The sequence below is a fragment of the Callorhinus ursinus genome, unplaced genomic scaffold, assembly GCF_003265705.2.
Source record: "Callorhinus ursinus isolate GAN/ISIS: 27379988/994484 unplaced genomic scaffold, GSC_fseal_2.0 scaffold64, whole genome shotgun sequence".
Classification (NCBI taxonomy): Eukaryota; Metazoa; Chordata; class Mammalia; order Carnivora; family Otariidae; genus Callorhinus; species Callorhinus ursinus.
The window spans coordinates 3,830,559-3,850,763 of NW_027397126.1; the positions used below are offsets into that span (position 1 = coordinate 3,830,559).

General features: G+C 50.0%; 1 protein-coding gene across 2 annotated transcripts; it reads right to left on the reverse strand.

Moving 5' to 3' along the window:
- Positions 1-295: 295 nt before the first annotated feature.
- On the reverse strand, positions 296-2,312 carry SOX3 (SRY-box transcription factor 3). Of its 2 annotated transcripts, XM_073885667.1 has the most exons (2): positions 1,306-1,937; positions 296-1,218 (listed from the first exon to the last, which is right to left on the reverse strand). In XM_073885667.1, exons 1-2 carry the CDS (start codon positions 1,884-1,886, stop codon positions 975-977), a joined length of 825 nt encoding a protein of 274 aa, XP_073741768.1. In that variant the 5' UTR covers positions 1,887-1,937; the 3' UTR covers positions 296-974. The 2 variants fall into 2 exon arrangements, with proteins under 2 accessions (XP_073741768.1, XP_025717305.1); XM_025861520.2 differs by having other exon boundaries at positions 296-2,312.
- Between the last annotated feature and the right edge of the window lie 17,893 nt (positions 2,313-20,205).

Sequence of the window (20,205 nt, forward strand, 5' to 3'; positions counted from 1 at the left end):
AGCACACGCTCCCGGAAGACCAACCGCTTGCTCCTTGGAGTTTCCGTAGAAAGGATTGGGAGCTGCAGTGTTTTGGATGTCCGGGAGTCAGAAACCCTCTCAGATCACGCTTGCTCCCCCCCTCCCCCCGCAGGACGGGACCAAGGCTCTTAATACCGAGTTATAGTCCTCTCCCCAGCCCGCGCATATGTTTCAGGCCCGCAAAATTATCAAGACTCCATTATGTTGGTTATAAAATTTATTGATCTCTCATTTAGGAATTAAGAGTAAAACCTTGAAAAACCTGAAACAAAATAGCCCCTTCCCCACCACCCAAACGAAATCCGAATACATTAGCGCGACGAAATACCAAACAGATCACGGCAGAAATCACCAACTCAACAGCCTAAATGCGGACTGGACAGAAGCTGTCCTGCGGCCAGGGGCGGCGAGGCAGGAGACGCACGCACACCTGGCTATAAATTAACATTGGCCTGAGCTGCCGCGCCACTCCGCGCGGTCAGCCCCCCAAAAACCCACCAGGAAAACCGAGGCAACGCGACGGGGGGGGGGGAGGAGGCGTTGCAGTTCTCAGGCCAGCCTCACCCGAGAGTACGTTTCTCCTATTCACTCACTCCTTGGCTAACAGTAAACTAACGAGACAACGTTTTCAAATGCAACAGAAAAACCCAGGAACCCAGGAGGAGGAGGGGGGCTGCTTTTTCTCTGCAAACATCACAGCGATTCCCAGCCTACAAAAGGGGAGGGAGGGGCAGCGGCGAGGGGTAGGCGAGCTCTAGAAAGTCCCATTTCCCCTGCTCCGGACTTCTTTTTGCTTTTTGTACAAAACCCGACAGCTACAGCAAAACTTTCTGTCCTCCCCATCATCGGTACAAGGCAACAGTCCCAGGCAAGCAAAGCTAAACAACAAGGCGTCCCAAGTTGGGGGTGCGGGGCGGGATGGGGGCGGAGGGGCGGCGCGCGCAGGCGGGCGCTCAGATGTGGGTCAGCGGCACCGTTCCGTTGACGGCAGTCCCAGCGCCCTGGTAGTGCTGGTGTACGCTGTGCAGGCGGCCGCCGGGCAGCGGCGAAGCGGCGTCAGCCGCGTCCCCGCCGGGTGGCAGGTACATGCTGATCATGTCGCGCAGGTCGCCGAGGCACGCACGCTGCGAATGCGATGTGATGGCGGGCGGCGGCGAGCTGGGTTCGGTCTTCACCACCGTGCCCATGGGGCCCAGGCTCATGGCGGCGGCCGCGGCGGCCGCGGCGGCGGCGGTGGCGGGCTGCTGCCCGTAGGCGGCGGCCGCGGCGGCGGCGGCCGAGGGCGCCATGCCCCCGTAGCCCGAGGCGGCGGCGGCGGCGGCGGCGGCGTTCATGTAGCTCTGGGCGCCGGGCGGCATCATGGGGCTGTACTGCAGGCCGGCCATGTCGTAGCGGTGCATCTGCGGCAGCGCGGGCGGCGGCGGCGGGCTGCTCATAGTAGCGGGCTGCGCGTAGCCCAGCTGCTCCTGCACCAGCGAGTACGCGCCGTTGGCCCAGCCGTTCACGTGTGTGTACGTGTCCAGGCGCTGGCCCACGCCCACCGGGCTGCTGGCGGCGGCGGCTGCGGCGGCGGCAGCAGCGGCGGCGGCAGCGCCCGGGGGCAGCAGGCCTCCGGGCAGGGAGTACTTGTCCTTCTTGAGCAGCGTCTTGGTCTTGCGGCGCGGCCGGTACTTGTAGTCCGGGTACTCTTTCATGTGTACGGCGCGCAGTCGCTTGGCCTCGTCGATGAACGGCCGCTTCTCGGCGTCGGTCAGCAGTTTCCAGTCGGCGCCCAAGCGCTTGCTGATCTCGGAGTTGTGCATCTTGGGGTTCTCCAGGGCCATCTTGCGCCGCTGCCCACGGGACCACACCATGAAGGCGTTCATGGGCCGCTTCACGCGGTCCTGGTCGCTGCCCCCGCCCCCGCCACTCGAGCCCCCGCCGTTGCCGCCGCCTGCGTTCGCGCCGCCGGCTGCGTTCGCGCTACTCTTGCCTGCGCCGCCGGGGGCTGCGGGGCCGCCTGCGCCTGCCGCTGGGGTGGGTGGCCCCACGGGGTTCTTGAGCTCGGTCTCCAGCAGGCTGTACATGGCCGGGGCGGGAAGAAGGTGCGCCAGAGTGGCGGGAGGAGAAGGCGCTCCCGGGGCTGGAGCGGCCACGGTGAAAAGGCCTGGGGACTCCGTCGGAGGGGCGCTCGGGGGCCGGTGGGCCAGCGGGTCAGGCGGGAAGGGCAGGCTTGCCAAAGTGCTCCGCGCCAAGTCGGCAGGAACCCGCAGGCTACTCGCACCTGATGCGTTGTCTCGAGCTGGCCGCATTCGCAGTCTGGCCGGGCGCTCGCCGGGTCCCTTATATACCTACTCGGATCCCCCGGGGTTGGGACTCGGTCCGCCCCTCGCCACCGGGAGGCCCCGTGATTGACAGGCTCACAGTGATGCGCCCTGGCCAATCATCACGGAGTCCCCATTCGGCCCCACTGGAAAAAAAAAAGTTCGGGGAGCCCTTTCGTTCACCCCCACGCCCCTCTTGGGCCCGGTGACGTGATGAGAGTTATTCAGGAGGCGGGAGTCCCAGAGAGCCGCTCAGAGACCACCAATTAGGGTCTCAAAAAGTTTGAAAGAACGAAACTCGAGGAAGTGACGGAGGGGGGAGGGGGCGCGCGAGCAGAATTGGGGGGAAGGGGGGCAGAGGGGCGCCCACGGGGTTCAGAAAACAACTTTGCAGCCGCGTCAGGACCGAGCGGTACCTGGTCCCGGGGCCACCCTGCAAAGCATCCCGCTGTCTGCGCGGAGGTCCTCCGACCGCTTCTGCTGCAGCGCTAGGGATACTGGGCATCGCCAGTTACCCAGGCGAGCTTGTGGACTGAGGACGCAACGGAGGCACCCCGGGTTGCGGCTCCGAGAATCCATCCCTGGAATCGGCCCCTGTCCCAGCAGAACCCTCTGCCGGGAAGCCGCGGGCCTGCGCGCCCTGGACGGAGCTGGGGTCAGGGACCGGGGCACGGGAGACAGGCTTCCGAACCACGGAGCGCACGGGGGTGTGGGGCTCTCCGCTGGTTTGAGTGAAGGCGAGCAGTCAGCCGCCTGCTGCCCGAGACGGGCAGAGGCGCTTACATGCGGTGGTGCGGACAGTGTGTGTGGGGCGGAGGGGGTGAACCGGCCTCGGCTCTCTCGCTCCAGGCCCCCGCTTAGCGGCCCCTTTTTGTTTCTGCTCTCTGGCCATTTCGGTTTTTCCAGTCCGATGCCCCTGAGGGGGAGGGTCGGGCCCCTTGGAAAATCCGTTTTCATGGCAACACGGAGCCTCTCCAAGTGAAAGAAAAGTTTCTTGGGGGGGGGGGGGACGGTGGCCGGAGTGGAGCCGAGGCCGTCCTCCGGGCGGACCGCCGGGCCCCCTCCACTGGCCGCGCACCTGCCAGGACCACTGAGCGCTGCTCTCGCTGCGCAGCCGCGCCGCCTCCCCGGGGAGCAGGCTCTGCTAACGGATTCCGTCCTTCTCCTTTTTTGTTTTACAGCCATTCCTGGCCAAAGCCTCGAGACTCGAGCGGGACATTCACCCGCATGTCATGTTCTCTGCCAAAGACTAGTGTCTCGGGAACCCCGGCTGCGGGGAGAGGGAACCCGGACAATCGCCTTCGCCAGCCTGAGCGAGTGGCACAGCGTTTGAAACTCCCGGAGCCGCCCGAGGCGACGGGTGGGAAGGAGTAGCGAGCCAGGCAGAAGTGGCAGAGACTGAAATAAGGTGTCCGCGCCGTGTGGTCCCCTTCCCCCAGCCTCGTGGAAAAATGAGGAACCAAAAGAAAAGCGTAAATCCTAAGTGTGGAAAAAAAAACACAAAAAACAAAAACCCAGGCTTTTAGCTCCTTAGCGCTAATGCAAAACCAGGCGATCCGGGGACACCTGCACGCTGGGAGCTACCCCACCCCTTTCCTGCACGAATTTAAAAGTATACCGTTGTGACTTGGGAGGGGGGTGGGGTAGAGCAGGTCAACCTCCTCTGGGGTGGGCGGACCGCTGGCATTAGAATCCTGGCTCCCAGCCGGCATCATCTTCTGGAAATTTTGCGTCTCTAAACCAGCGCCTTAAGTTTGGGTTTCACCTGTCTACGCTCTCTTGCTTTCCTGGCCGGAAGGAAGCAAATGTCCACAGTCAAGGGCTGCCGTCCTTTGAATGGGCGTCCGATTTAGGGTTTTAAAGTAAACTATCTGGAATGGTTCTGTGTATGGATCTTATGTCTGTGTGTGTGTGTGCTTGTGTGTGTGCGCGCGTGCATGAGTGTGCACACTTAAGCTGACACAGACTGGAAGATGTGTCTCAGAAAACGGAATGATTTGGCGATCTCCACCAGCACTTGTTTTTTTGGCAGAACTAGCTGATAACGTCCATTTTTCCTGGGCAAACCCACCTTCTCCCAAATAAGTCAATGTGCGGTAACCCTGCCCGCCTGCCGCCTTCTCCAGATGCCCTCTCGGGTTCTCTGGGCCTCTGAGGCTGTTGCTAAGTGAAGCGCGTTTTAGGAAACTACCCAACCGACGCGCGGCCTGGCGTCCAGTAGCCTGACAGATGTCAGGATTCTTTCCAAGTTTTAGGACCCAAGTAAGCCGTTGTGGTGACAGCGCCTGGGCTGCATATTTCCCAAGGCGAGGGATGCGGCGCTGGATCTGTACACCTCCCCCGAGCAGATTATCGAGGTGGGGGGGGGGGCGCTAGTCACTGCCCCCAGCTGTTTGTCATTTGATCACAACTAGTCCGCGGCTTAGGTGAGCTCATTTTCACATTACATCCTCTGCCTGTATTCCGCCAGGACAGACATCTTCTCCCACAGTCCTGGCTTCCCCTCGGAGGCCGCGATTAAAACGGTCTCTGTGCCTGGTGGCTCCGGGGTGGTCTGCACAGCCCCAAGCAGGAGTCAAGCCGAATTTCCTTCAAAACATTTCCGAGGAAACGTCCTCAACCCAAACCACCACTTCAATAGTCGAACAAGGTCATTGCAGGCGTGGGGAGGTGGGGGGAAGGCTGGAAGGAAACCCTTTCTCCTGGTCCACTAGCAGTGCAGGCGCAAGCACCAGCCGAGCGGCGCGATCTTAGCTGGGGGTCGGGAGAAGGGTCACGGCAGGTACTGCTGCCCGAGGGGCCTCGATTCAGGCGGGGGCTGCGGGGAGGCAAGACAGCCAGCGGAGCCAGAATCCGCGTCTCTGACACGAACTCTGCACCGAGTGAGGGAAGCAACGGACACAGCAGGATCCAGGACCAGTTCTTTCCATCCTCTTCCGGAGAAGAGAGCGCGTTCGGCAGCTCTCTTGCCCTTTGGGGCCTCCGGGCACACAGAGCTCCGGATGGCGGGCTGGGAACCCGGCCAAACACACCCTCCCCATTCCCCTTGCCCTCCCAAGAGAGCTCCGGCTCCCTCCGACTGGGGCTGGGGCTGGGGATCCCAAGACCCAGGGCGTGGCAACAGCGCCGTTTGTTGGCTTCGGTGGGAAACTTCACCTAGAGGCGCCCCGTCCCGCCCTCCAGGGCTTCGAGGTCGCCCCAACCCTTCAAGGAGAGGCAGCTGGTTTTGCCGCCGGCCAGAAGTGGTGCTTATCCTTAGAAGGCTGGTTAGCGCAAAACTCGGGGGACCCGGGCTCTAGCGTGTTGGCCTGGCGGGCCCCGGGTGCATAGTGCGCTCCCACTCTTCCAACCTCCGGTTTCGAGCCTTGGCAGAAATCAGGTGTCCCGAGGGCCTCATACCGCATGCAAAGTGTACTTGAGCAGTTGTGCCATAGAGCTACTGGTAGAGCAGAGTAGGGGAGGGGCTATCCCGTCACTCGCGGCGGCGGGGGCGGGGGGGAGGCGTTGATTCCTTCTCAACTCATGGGGCACCTTTTTCGGGGTCTCCGGCTCTATTAGGACTCAACTCTTGGAAGAGATGCCCTTTGCTTGCATCTCGGGACGGGGTGGGTGCGTGTCGGTGCCCGCTCTGGGGGCTGAGGCCTGACAATAGGGTGGAGCAATCAATCGCCTTGTTCAAGAGCAGCAGAGCCCAGAGAGCGGTCTGGTTTTGAGTAAGTGCGGAAAAACGTATCCGAGCGACCCTCAGAAACGCTTTGCTTTCCAGCCAAAAAAAAAAAAAGTTTGCTTATCCAAAGGCAGTAATTCCTCTTTCTTCCTTGAGAACATCCCTTGACTATCATATACTCTGGCTCCTAGCCAACATCGTGTATTTAGGCCAGACTGAGGGCCTTGGTCAAGAAATCAGTGGCTGGGGTCTGTTGTAGAACCATCTCTTATAAAAGGTCGGAAAGGTTACCAGCACTCCAACGAGATGGAAGAGACAGCACCTTCTAGTTCTCAAAGCGTTCAGTTGGTTCCTTCTCCCCCAACCGCGGTACTCCGCTCCCTGCTCCGCACGCAGCAGCTTCCAATGAAACACTTGTTCATACAGGTCTGGGAAGGAACTTAAGATTCTAGGCTGGGGGTGGGGGGGTAGGTTGCAAACAATAACCTAGTTGATGCTCTCTAAAGAGAGGTTTTATTGGGAGCTACCCAGGTGTGTGGTGACATGGTCCTGGAGGTACCAAAACGTCTCCTGTGGGGAGTTTAACTGTATTGTTGCTCTTCGGTGTAGCTATTTTTGGGAGGGAGGTGAACTTTTTAAAAGCGAGTTTCCGAAGTTGATTTACTTGGTTAGCTGAGCTGTAATTTATAGACACACTGGGAATCCCCTTGGCCCACACCTTGGCGCTCAGTTGCAAAGATCCCTTCCACTCTCACCAGGTATTAAGATATTAATGACCAGCCGCTCTTTTCCCTAGGTGCGGAGCAACTACAAGGAATTTGACAACCTTTGCCTTCAGCGCCCTCTCGCCGACCTTACAACCTGAGCACTGCCATCTCCCCAGAGGAAGGAGGGCCCTGCCCGGGAACTGGGTCCCTCTTCCAGAGGGTCTTCCGGGTCACTCACGGTTGTCGACCTCTTTGCCTCCACCCCCCGCCTCCCCCTCCCCCACAACTCTCCGCACGCGCTCAGCCCTTCAAGCTGCTGGACCGTACCCCTGCCGGGCAGCCTCCCGCAACCCGGCACCCTACGGCCAGGCCTGCCTTCCCACTGGGCCTGTCTCCTTTCCCACCTCCTTCTGTGGCTGTGAAGGCAAGGCCCTCTACAGCGGCGAGGTGGCCTGCCGGAAAGCCAGGGCCGGGAAAACCATCTAGAAATCGTTATCAGTAGGTAATGTTGTCTGAGTTACTACACACGCTTATTCCGCCAGCGGGGGGCACGGGTCCACTGGAAGTGCTCCCCCGGGAAGGGTGCCTGTACCATCACCGGACCAACAGGCGCCGCCGGTGTGACCAGGCGAGACCATCGGCCCCGACCGCTGGGGGCGCAGGATGATGGCGGGCTGGGGGCAGGGGAGAGCATTCTGGAGAACGTTCCAAATCTCAAGGCAGCATCCAGCTGTTCTTTCCCCCCTCTCTTTTCTCTTTTCCTTCCTTTCTTTCTTTTCTCCTTTCTCATTCTCTTTGAAGGGAGTGGAGAGCTGTGGAATTCGATGCGCGAAATTTCAGTGTTCTCTTCGCCTCGCTTTCTGGCCGTCACTCCTTTCCCTTTCATTCGACCTTTGTCGCACACCTACTGTGTGCCATGCCGTGCTCCAGGCACCGCACGGGACCCGCTCTTAAGAGTCCCTTGGCGGCCAGTGGCGGCGGCTGGACAAGCCTCCGCGGGGTCGCGGGCGTGGTGCGCCCCGCTCGCGGGGGCCACGCGCGTTCCCTGGAGCGCGCGCGCTTTCCCGCGGCCGCGCCCGGCCGCGCCAGCCGAACGGCGCACGCACCTGCGCCCGCGTGCCTGGAGCCCCGGCCCCCGCGCGCCCCGGCGCCGCCGTCTGCGTGGCGCGTGTTCGAGGCTCCGGGGCCGCTGCTCGCGACGGAGAGCCGGGCGGAGGACGCGGCCCGGGCACGGCCAGCGTGTCACTGCTTGTCAGGTATGGAGGTTGCCTGTCCTCAGGCCGACCCGATTCCGTGCGGGCCGGCGGCCAGACGGGGCGACAAAGCGAGGTCTGTCGGGAGGCCTGGCCGCGCTGGCGTTTTTGGCGCCTAGGCCGCCCGTCACCCCAATTCCATTTCTCCGGAAAGCGTCGCTGGGTTACGACCTCGAGGCTTTTCTAATGTGATGTTTGTGTAATTAACACCGTCTCCCCTTGTTTCTGAACATATTTCCTCCCCCAGCACAGCCCAGCTTTCACGTGAAAAAGCAACGGGAAGAACGTCCCAATAACCCTTTTTAATGGGAAAAAACTGCCCCTTTTGTGGAATGGTTTCTTTACAAAGCCAACAACCAACCTTATTTTCTAGTTCCAATGGCTATCCCTTTATGAGTTATATTATTAAAGAAATCCGACACTAATTGTGCCGATTTAACTTGTTAATTAGTTGCAAATAAACTATTCATTAGTGGTAAAATAAAATAAAACCCATGTGCCTAGATATCATTCCACATTCACATATTGTAGTGTCTGCATAGCATAGGCATACTAAATTAAGTTCCTAAAAGGTTTCTCCTCAGGATAAATAATTAAAATATATTCTACTTTAATTGACATTATAGAGGACATAAATGAGCTTTTCCTTTTAGAAAGAAATAGCCATTTCTAAATAAAGCTTGCAGTCTGGAGAATGGAGGCTTCAGCCAAATGAATAGTCATTACTACCTTTTCAACGACGTGGGCCTTTTGATCAGAAAAGAAATTAGCTCTAAAAAACAGACAATGGAAGCCTGCCCTGCAATAGGAAGAAAATTAGACGGCCAAGGCTCTTCACAACACCTATTTCTATAAACCATAGAGCTCCTTGCTTTTCAATTACAGCTGTTCATTTCATATAAGGAAAGGGGAAAAACAGGCCTCTAATGTAAACTCGCTTTCACCATAAAGCTTTGCTCCTGGCTCGCAGCCAGGCTGCCTACTTACTATTGTTTTTAGTCCTCTCATCAATTAGCTAATACTATATATTTTAAATGACTCTGAGGGTATTCACAGACTCCCTCCCCCTTCCCCACCCAGACAAAACCCAAGCTGGACTCCCATGAAAAGGCTACCATTCGGTGCACAGACACTTAAATGTATAAAGTTTAATGTTTTTATTGTTCCCCAAAGAAAAACCATATTGAAAACCCTGCTTTGTTTTTTCCCCCTATATTTCTTAGTCCATTATTGAAAGACCCAGACGAGGTGATGACAGGGGAGGGACATAAATGAGCAGCTTTCAGTATTGTTTCTAATTGTCCACAGAGCTAAATCCATCTCCAGATAATTTTTCTGTGCCTGTTAGACCATAATTTGGTTTATACATCTTTGTGTTTTAAAAATACGGATTTTGAAATTTGCTAACCCCATTGGTTTGGTGTCAGTAGATATAATTTCATTTAAAAAAAATTACAAAGTCTTCATCTGTTGGTGAAATTATCTGGCCTGCAAAAAGAAAAAAAATCTCGTTTGTAGGGTGTGCTGCAAAATAAAACCTTCAACATACATGAAGTAATAATATGAGACAAATATTTGGCAGTAAGACCAGAGAGTCTTACTAAGCCTTTGGATGCATGTTGTAGAAACATCAAAATGGAGTTATAGGCCGGGAAGGCTTTGCTTCTTTTCAAATTAAAGTATTTATCTATCTGACTTTTATAAACCTCTATGTAAATTCTTTGGAGAATTAAGCAATAGTGCAATCCTATAGGGTTGGCCTGGGAACGTACTGTTTGGAGTTGTGCTCATAAAAGGACTAAGAATCATTTTTTAAAGTTCAATTAAAGATAATTGATTCATTCACTATAAAATAAAAAATATTTTTCCATAACTATAAAATCACTTAAGTAACACAATTAACTATGGACTTATCTCTGAGGGGTGTCATTTCTTTTATCCTTTAAACAGCTTAGAGACAGTATGCCAACATAGAAGGAAGAAATGGACAAGAGTAGAGACACTAGGATGGCAATCCAAAGTATTTCTATAGAGCAATCACAAAAAATTGTTACCAAAATGGTTCTTATGTCCCTGTTTTCAGCGTGCATTCCTTGTTGAGGTCACTTCCATTTAGATGGCTTCCTACCATAATTTTTTTAATATCGAGTACATTAGTGTGTGTGCCTTTTGCTTTTGAGCATTAACTTTTTTCGCTACTTTGTTCAAATGGATGTCTGGAGACTTACCAAAAGCATTTTGCCCAAGAGCACAGACTTGCTATATGCCGTTTTCCTTGGCAGCCTGAAGAAGGGACTCTTTCTTGGCAATCAAATCCCTTGATTCTCTCTACCTGTGGGTTCCTACAATAGAGGCTCAAGTCTTAGCACAATGCAAGTGTGAGACTCTTCCTCTTATCTATTGCATGTGAATGGTGCCTGTTTTCAGAAAGAATTTTACAGAAGCTGGGGGGAAATGGCCACCTTCAAAAGGTGAGGTTTAGTAGCAGAGGTCAGCGGTGTGTGGTTGCATATCAATAACCTGGAAGTTGTCTAGACTGAGAACTTCATGAGTATTTTGTTGCGTCTGGTCTTAACGTATTACAGCCCTTGGCGTTCATTTCGGAAGGAGGAATCAAGTATGTTATGTTGTGGGCAGTTGGACTGAAATTTGGGGGGATACCGTAGGTGCTGGCAAAGATACCTGAAGCTTTACCCGCAGCTTTGGAAGGGGACGATATGTTCAGGAGAGGAGGAGGAGAGAAACTTTTCTCAGAATGTTGACGTGAAACAGAGCCTGTTTATACTCTCTGTATGATTTGGGCAAGTTTTTTTTTTTATTGCGGTATAATTGACATATAGCATTATATTAGTTTCACTAATATTTTGCATAGCAAAATGATTCGATCTTTGTTTATATTGCAAAATGATTGCCACAATAAATCTAGTTAACATCCATCACCACAAATAGTTACAAATTTTTTTTTTCTTGTGAGGAGAACTTTGAAGATCTACTCTCTTAGCAATTTTCAAATATGCAGTACAGTATTATTAACCATTTTGGGCGAGTTTACTAATCCCCCTGAACCTCAGTTTTCTCATCCTAAAGGGGTGGGTAGTCAGGCCTTTTTCACTGGCTTTGGGTGGAGATTCAATGAGATAAGACAGTTGAAAGCACCTGGCACTCGTTTTAGCACAGAGCAAGCTCAATTAAGAGTTGTCTTGTTTTTCAACTAGGCTTTCTTATTCCCTTGAAACGGGATTGAAAATTCCTCTAGTGTGGGGGAGAGGGAACCATGCCACTTTTCTTACCCCTTCCATGGCTTTGCACAGATGTTTGTGGAATGAATCATAGTCCTTGAGAAAGTCCTTTTTGAATGAAAGAAAAAAATGAACTAATTACTCCATGGTTCCAATTCTGCATCATGGTCTCCTGCATTTGGCACTGTCACTTGAGATTGTTCCTGTCAAGGCTCTCTAGAGAGCACTCACTGAGATGATGGGAGCTTTGGTTTGTGACAGAGGGGCCCCTTGTATTTTTAATTCTGAAATAACATAAAATATCCTTTATAATAGAGACGTACTTGCTGTTAAAAATATACAATTAGTGTTATATGGATCTTAAATCTTTTATTTTTGCTTAAAACGTAAGTTTGAATATTTTTTTTCTTTCCAAGCTCAACAGAACGTGTATTCTTTCTACAGATTGCATAAGGAGTTGTGTTGAATTAGGAGAGAAGTCTTGTTTAGATTTTGTGGCTTTTATATTTTCTCTGAGGTCTCAGAAATAGGCCCAATTGGCCAAGCCAAATTAAAAAAAAAAAAAAGTAATACCAGTCACCCGCAGAGATTAAAGTCTTATTCTTTCTCACAGTGACTTCTAAAAAGACTTAGAGAATTACAAAAACCATTTTTAAATAAGTAAGCTAGAGAGACTTCAGTTCAGATTAAGAGTAATTCTGCAGTTAGTCCGTGCCGTTGCATTTGAAGAAAGAGATCTAGCATGAAACTTGGTTGACACCTAGTAAAATTCTCGCTGAAAGACTAGGTAGGGCTCTGATGGATAAACATACAGCACAGAGGAATGGTTAAGAGCCCAGAGCTGGGTCGGTCTCTGGCCTTTAATAGAAGTTAAGCTTCTCAGAGCTTCAGTTTCATCTATAAAAATAGGAATTGATTGGATCACTACATCAAAAACTAATTATGTATGGTGACTAACATAACATAATAAAATAAGTAAGTAAATAAATAAATAAAAATAGAAATTGATGATACTTACCCCTTAAGTTGATTGTGGAAAATAAACAAATTATGTAAATAAATACTGAACTCAGTGCTTGGTACATAGTCACGGGACTCCGTAAATGTTAGATTCTCATCATCACAGCAGCCTCCTGAGCCATGTAGCACAGGTGCAGGCATACTTATTTGTATTTTAACAGACAAGGAAATAGTCTTAGAAGGATCAGGTGACTTGTCCAAAATGGTGGATCTTGTTTGCAACATCAGGCATGGGAAGGATTCCTCTTGACCCCTTGTCTGCTTGTCTTTCCACCAAACTACAGTTTGCTTATACTTTGGCAGTGACTGTATTGGGTTGCACGGCGTACAGTGTTATTGATACTGTACTGAGAAGCATGCCGTTATTTCCTCCTGTATTTAAGTAAGGTCCCTGATGATGGCCAGATATCTTAATAAACAGTGACAAATGGCAGAGGAAGAATGAGGAGGGACCCTACATCCCCTCAGTTGTTTCCCCAGAGGAGGGCTGGAGAGAGACATCACCAGTTCCTAAGATGCACTAATTAGAAACATTAAAATCGACACTGAGTCAGATTCAGGATTAAATAAGTAAACCAATATGCTAGTGTGAGCTTCTCAGACAGTGCACACTAATCTCTCATGGGATGCTTATTTCCTTTCATTCTTAGGAGTTAAAAGAATCCCATATTTTGTTCATCAGCCCTGCAGGTGGGCCTCACGTTGAAAGTCCTAGCAAAGCAGTCTGATGACCCAGCATCCAGTTCACCAGCAGTGACCTCTCACTTTTCCCAGTGTTCAAGTTAATCTCTTGACTTATCTCATACACATGCAAAGGTGGGTTTGCCAGAGGTTCCAGGAAATTGCAATGATGGTAACCATTTATTGAAACCTGCTATAGGCTGACACTGTACAATGTCACTGTATGTGACACTGACACTTTACAGATGTTATCATGTTTGTTTAAGCCTACCAACTGGAAAAGGTTACACACACAGTGACAAATTTGAAGATTTGATCTACCTGCAAATGATGGGTTCTTTCCTCTGCACTGACCTAGGAGGGCCTGGTTCCCTTGTTACGTGATTTTGGACAAAGCCCCTTCCTCTCTCTGGATCTCACTTTCCCCATGAGTGGAATGAGGGGGTTGGATTAGATGCTCTCCCCCCCTTTTTTAAAGTAGGCTCCATGCCTGAGATCAAGAGTCACATGCTCTACTGACGGAGCCAGCCAGGCATCTCTGGACTAGATGCTTTCTAAGGGCCCTTTCCCTTGCAAGATTTTGAAGATTCCAAGATTCCAAAAGTTCTCATTTGCCATTTTTAATACTAAGTAACCTGAAGTCGTCCTTGATTTTCTTCAGAAACGGTCATTCTCCTAGATGTAGTAGTGAAGTTATCAGCCTCACCACCTCTGGCAGCAAGCAAAAGCTTGTAGAACAAGCTAGGAAAGCTAGATTCCAGATCTTTATCTACAGGAGAAGGCATTCCAGTCTGCTGTGGGCCGGGGCAGGAGGAGAGCCTCCGGGATTGTGGTACATACTGAATGTTTGTATCCCTCTCAAATTCATATGTTGAAGCCTAATCCCCAATGCATGGTATTTGGAGGTGGGGCCTTTGGGAGGTAATTCGGTCATGAGGATGGAGGCCTCATGGGAATGGAATTAGTGCCTTCATAAGAAGAGGCCAGAGAGCTAGCTCGCTGTCTCCCAAGTGCAGATACAATGACACATCAGCAGTCTGCCACGAGGAAGAAGGCTGTCACCAGAACCCGACCATGCTGGCACCCTGATCTTGGACTTCCCAGCCTCCAGCCCCATGAGAAATAGAGGTCTGTCGTTTAAGCCACCCAGTCTGTGGTATTTTGTTATGGCAGCCTGAGCTGCCTAAGACATTTGGAAGAGTAGAGGGATCAAAAGGTGACCTAGAGCAATCCAGCGTTGCCAGCAACATCCTCTGCATCTTACATGAGCTTTACAGGGATTTCAGGAGGAGGAAGAATCCAGGGATCTCATGCCTGCCCCTTTCTGATCTCGTTAGCCCCAGCTTTTTTGTCCCACCTCACCTTGCCTCTAATGCACTCTGAGGAATTCCTTCCTAAGTGTTCTTGATCAAGTTCTACTCTTTGCCTCTGTCTTTACACATTTGCTTCCTCTACTTGGAGCTCCTTCCCTAACCACCCTCCCCTCCTCCTTCCATTATATGACTAGATGCTACTCAGTTCTCAAGATTCAGCTCCAGTCCCATTTTGCATAACATCTTCCCTGATTCTCCCCCAGTCCCAACACTCCAGGCTGGGTTAGGTGCCTTTCCATGATGCTCCCAGACCACCCATGTGTTTATTCTCTCAGAGCTCTTGCCACGTTGTTTAATCACCGTCTGTTTACCTCTCCATCTCACCTCCTCACCGTGAGTTCCTTGAGAGCAGGGACCTTCTTCCTTTCTGGTTTCTTCAGCACTAGCCCAGAGCCAGGTGCATGGGAGGCACTTATCAGTGAGGGACAGTTGGAAGTGATTAGGACCCTCCATGGTAGACACCGACATGGGTTTTCATAGTGCCAAATAACATTTGGTTTCTGCCCTCAAGGAATTCTCAGCTCAGTAAGAAGTAGCTGGTCATCCAGGAGGAAGGTCTGGCATTGCTTGGGGGGCTAGGAAAGCATGTGGCATGAAGGCATATTCAGGAACATAGCACTGATTGGCCATGAGTTTCCTGCTACTATTTCCCGCCCCCCCCCCCCCGCCATATGCATTGGGTGCCCTGGCCATCATACTGATTTTATCCACAGAGGTGGTGGGGAAGGGGGTAGGGGGCTCATATGGCTGTATGTTCCATGTTCCTTTTGCTGAACTGTGTGTCTTGGCACAGGCCTGCATCTGTGGGTAGGAAGAGGTTCCTTCCTTTGTTACAAAGGCATTCTCTACTCGCCAAGCCATGCACCTAAGCAGTTGCTTGCATCCAACCAAGGAGGTGCCTTGTTTTCATTTCCACAGTGGAGTCCTGTGGTGTAATTCTGATGTTTTGTATCTCAGAATGAATAGAACAGTGGATACTAGTGTGCATCAGAACTTCTTTTTTTAAAGATTTTATTTATTTGAGAGAAAGAGTGAGTGAGAGAGAGAGAGAGAGAGAGAGAGAGAGAGAGCTCATGAGCAGGGGGAGAGGGAGAAGCAGGCTCCCCACTGAGCAGGGAGCCTGATACGGGACCCGATCCCAGGACCCTGAGATCATGACCCAAACCGAAGGCAGCTGCTTAACTGACTGAGCCACCCAGGTGCCCCCCCGTGCATCAGAACTTCTTAAACCCGGCACTGTCGTCCTGAGTCTGTCCTCAAACTTCCAGCCGTATGGATGGATGTAAGGGTAGTCTTGGGGACTGTAGACGAGAGGTGTTCACTCTGTGCTGATGGATGTCAAAACTGGAGATGAGAACTAGGAAGAGTGCCCGCAGTAATCTCCACAGGCTCAGGCATTTCTCTCCTTGAACTTGACATTAGTGCTGAGAGTCAGGAGCAGGCCCTGATTAAATTGGAGTGAGGATATTCGGAGTTCAAGTTCTACTTAATATGTCATTTAAATCATGTGAGTCTCAGTTTTCAAATCTGTAAACTGTGTGTGTGTGTGTGTGTGTGTGTGAGAGAGAGAGAGAGAGAGATCCCTTAGCTTGAATGCTATGGCCTCCCATGGTAGAGGATCACGTTGAACAAATGCTTCTCAGTTTGTTGTAAGCCTTTGATCAATCTTCAGAATCTTTGAATGGTTGTCTTTGCTAATTTTGACAAGTTTAATAGATGCCTCTCCAGAGGACAGACTTCTCCAAGCCGTTTCCAGTGTTGCTAAATCTCTTTGAAGAGTTTTTAGCAGGGGAGTGACATGGTTAGATTTGTGGATTGGAAAGCTCCTTCTGGCTGTTGAGTTTAACTCCCGGGTGCCTTGTATCAGTTATGATAATGCATGTGAAAATTCCTGGTATATGCTTGGTGCTCGAGAGATCATTTTGGTTGTTAAATTGTTTCTTATCATCTCAAACATGACCTTAGGGGAAATCACTTCCTGACCCTGGGTCTCAGTTTCTCCAACTGTAAAATGCAGGTGATCTGTTTTGTTAGTTTGTTCATTCGTTGGTTCATTGTGGTCTTTGGTTCTCTCCTTTCTCTTAGTGACCCTCAGCCCAGATAACCTGGGTTCTCCTTCAGTCTATTTCATTAGAGCTTTTATATCTTTCACCTGACATAGTTTCCATTTGATTTTGGGATTTCAATTAAGTTTTTTAAATACGTAATGGTATTCTCTGAAAAGAGACAGTTACAGTGGGTGGCCTCCAGGAAGAACTCTGTAAATGAGAAAGCAGACCCCATTTTAACAGGTTTGTGGTTGCCATTTGTCCTCATTTTAGTAAGTTAGCCCTTACTTTTGAGGAGCTATACTGAAGGTTCATGTAGAGATTAGATGTATTATCTGACATCATAAGCTTTCATTTTGGTAGGAAGGAAATAATTGGTTGCTCAGCCATTTACAGTTCTAAGTCAAGAAGCTACGCTGATGCTAGTTTTGTTAAATGCTCATTTTTTAAAATCAGTTGCTCTGCCTTGGACAGTGTGGACGAGACAGACACTGCTCTCCAGGAGCTCAGTCTATTAGAAGAGTAATGGAAACAGAGCAAGCCATTTTGTCTGGGGTGTTTTAGAAAGGATTCTTGGAGGGGGGGGGCTCTGCGTGGTAAGCCATGCCTCGAAAGGCATAGATGTCAAGGATCCCTGATGAAGAAGCTGCTAGCACAAAGGCCCCTGGATATGATAGTGTAAGGCATGTGATCTGGGAAACGGTAAGTTCAGCGTGGCTGGGAGCCAGAAGGAGCCACGGTGTGAGGTGGGAGTTGGGGCTAAATTGTGGAGGACACAGAAGGCCAAACTGAGGACTTTGGCTTTATTCTCTGTGCATTGGGGCTCTAGCAAAGTCGCTTCCCAACCCCCCCCTGCTGCCAACCTCAGGTAGGATTTGCATACAGTGTATCAACAAATTCTGAACAGGAGAGTAATCATTATAGGAAGGTTCAAAATCAGTTATCTGTGGTAATGGAGAAATTTGGACTTTTTTCAATTTTTTTCCTGAGATATTCATCAAAAACAAAATGCCTTGGTAAGTGTGAGTGCACAAGAGAGACAATGTGGAGAAGCTGTGAGGCACTGCCCCCAAAATCCAGAGACTGGAGTAGTATTGTGCCCACAGTGTCACCTGACGCCAGTCACTTCCCTTCTGTGAGCCTCCACGCTCATCTGTGAAAGGGGGACGAACATTGCCTTCTTCAATGGTTTTGTTAATCAAGTGATGTAATAGAGAAAATCTTTTTGTTAACTCTAAAAAACTATCTGTATGGGGCATCTGGGTGGCTCAGTTGGTTAAGCATCTGTCTTTGGCTTGCGTCATGATCCCAGGGTCCTGGGATCGAGTCCTGACAGGGCTCCCTGCTCCGCGGGGGGCCTGCTTCCCCCTCTGCTTGTGCTCCCTCTGCTGCTCCCCTGCTCTCGTGTTCTCTCAGTGCTCTCTCTCTGTCAAATAAATAAAATCTTTAAAAAAAATAAAAAAATTATCTGTAAGTAAATCGTTTTTATTTTTTAATATTTCAATGAAGCTGCATTCCAAAGTAGAGATTCCTGCAGGCATTTCAGCCCATTTAGCCTCAGGCCAGTGGGGGGAGGAGTTGCCTCCCACTTTCACTTCCCACCCCAACCCCCCCCACCTCCTGACAGTTTTTTTTTTTATTTTGTACTCCCCAACAATCAATGCAGGTTAACATTTTTCTCCAGAGTAAGTATCTTTCAGCCTAATTGTGTGCTCCCACTAACCAATTAGCTGTAGAGCCTTTATTCATTCCATTCATTCACTCTCTAAGTGTTATTACTGTATGCCAGACACTCTTCTAGGCACTTGGGGACAAAACAAAACTCTCTGCTCTCTGGGAGCTTACATTCTATTGGTGTGTGCATGGTGGGAGACAGGCAATAAATAGTTAAATATGAGAAAGTTAAATATGTGGTATAGGAGAAGCTGATAAATGCTATGGAAAAAACTAAGGCAGGGTGAAGGGGGTTGGGTGTGCTGGGTGTGAGAGCAGTTTACAATTTAAATGAAGAAAATACATAAAAGGACTTTGTAAATGGGAAAACTTTAAACAAAGGTTCAAGATTCATACTTTTAGACAAGTTCGAAACTGCCAAAGTTGCCTGCATCTTTTTATAGGATCATCTCACTTTAAGGAACTTCTTTCATTCAGTCTGTCATTTTGGTGGATGGGGAGCTGGGTGGACTAGGTGATGGGGATTAAAGAGCACACTTATGCTGAGCAGTGAGTAATGTATAGAATTGTCGAATCACTATATTGCACACCTGAAACTCATATAATAATGTATGTTAACTAAATTGGGATTAAAATAAAAAACTTAATAAAAATCAGTCAGTCAGTCAATATTTATTGGATGCCTGCTTGGCCAAATGAATTAATGCTGAAGATAATAATGATAGCTATTCTTATGGAGTGTCTATGTTTTAGGCATTATTTACATAGAATCTCATTTAATTCTTGTAAGAACTCAATAATGTAGGCATATGTTATCCCCAAGTGGGCAACGCTTAGAATGTAGGCAGCAAGTGTAATAAAGGAAACCCTTCTTTCTGAAAACCAAAAGTGGGAATAAAATGGCTTTGATGGGGACTACTGATGTCTTTCAGATTGGTAGGGTCAGCTGTTTATCAAGTTCCGGCGGTGTCCCCCTTCCATTGCCTTTGGAGCCATTGCTTTATCAGAAGTCTCCAGTAGACTCAAGATGTGGTTGTTTTATTTATTTATTTTTAAAGATTTTATTTATTTATTCGACAGAGTGAGAGACACACACAGCGAGAGAGGGAACACAAGCAGGGGAAATGGGGGAGGGAGAAGCAGGCTTCCCGCTGAGCAGGGAGCCCGATGTGGGGCTCCTTCCCAGGACCCTGGGACCATGACCTGAGCTGAAGGCAGACGCTTAACGACTGAGCCACCCAGGCGCCCCAAGATGTGGTTGTTTTAAAGAAGTTTTCTTACCGGCTGCTGGGGTAGGCAGGTTGATGTGGTGGGTCATCAAGCTTTATTGTACATAATTGAGGACCCACTATACTGAAATCCTCAGTTTTGTATGGTGAAGTCATGTGCCCCTTCCTTAGAGAGGAACAGTATTAAGGAAATTATAAGAATGGTTGAGCCTTTTAGCTTTTTTCCATTGTAGCTACTAAGTTCGTAAGAAGTATAGTGTCACGTCCAAGTTGGAAGCTCTAAGGAAGAAAAGCCTCAGCCTCTAGATTGCATAGAGGTAACTAATCAGCTAAGAGGAAATGACAATGAGGGACTTGGGAAATGTGGAGTTGGGAAGACAGGCTGATGAGGAGTCCTGCTCACGCTTCCAGGCCAGGCTGACCCGGGTTCAGTGAGGAGAAGGGCCTAGTGCCCAGTCCAACCCTCCCATCCTCCAGCCCTCCTTCCTTCCAAGTGCTACGGTTCACCAACTGTCCAGCTGTTGCTCTTGTGGAGATCCAGGTAGAAATGACACTTTGCTTTCCGCTGGAGAAACCAAAAATAACCAGAGAGTGGGCTATTAAACCCTGCCAGTTCGGCTCTTTCAATTTATAGCTCTTAAATGCATGGTCTCCTTTCTGTACCCAAAGCCACTGCTTTTACCACCTCTTTACTGGTGTATTAAAAGAGCTTCTTAATTCTACTTCTTTCTAATATCCACTTTAACCCTCTTACCTGTTATGAGCTATTCAGGGGCTATCTACTTAGTGTAGAATAAAGCTAGACTCTTAAATGTGGCATTGTGAGGGTCTTCGCGATTTGATCCCAGCCTGCCTTTCCCTTCTTCCCTCCCGGTTATGTGACCGGACCTTTCTGTTTCAGTTCCAGCTTTAACCCCTCCATCCAGGCAGCCGCCCCTTGTCCCCTGGCATGGTTTTGTGTGTGGTGGATTCTGTGCATAACCTGTACAT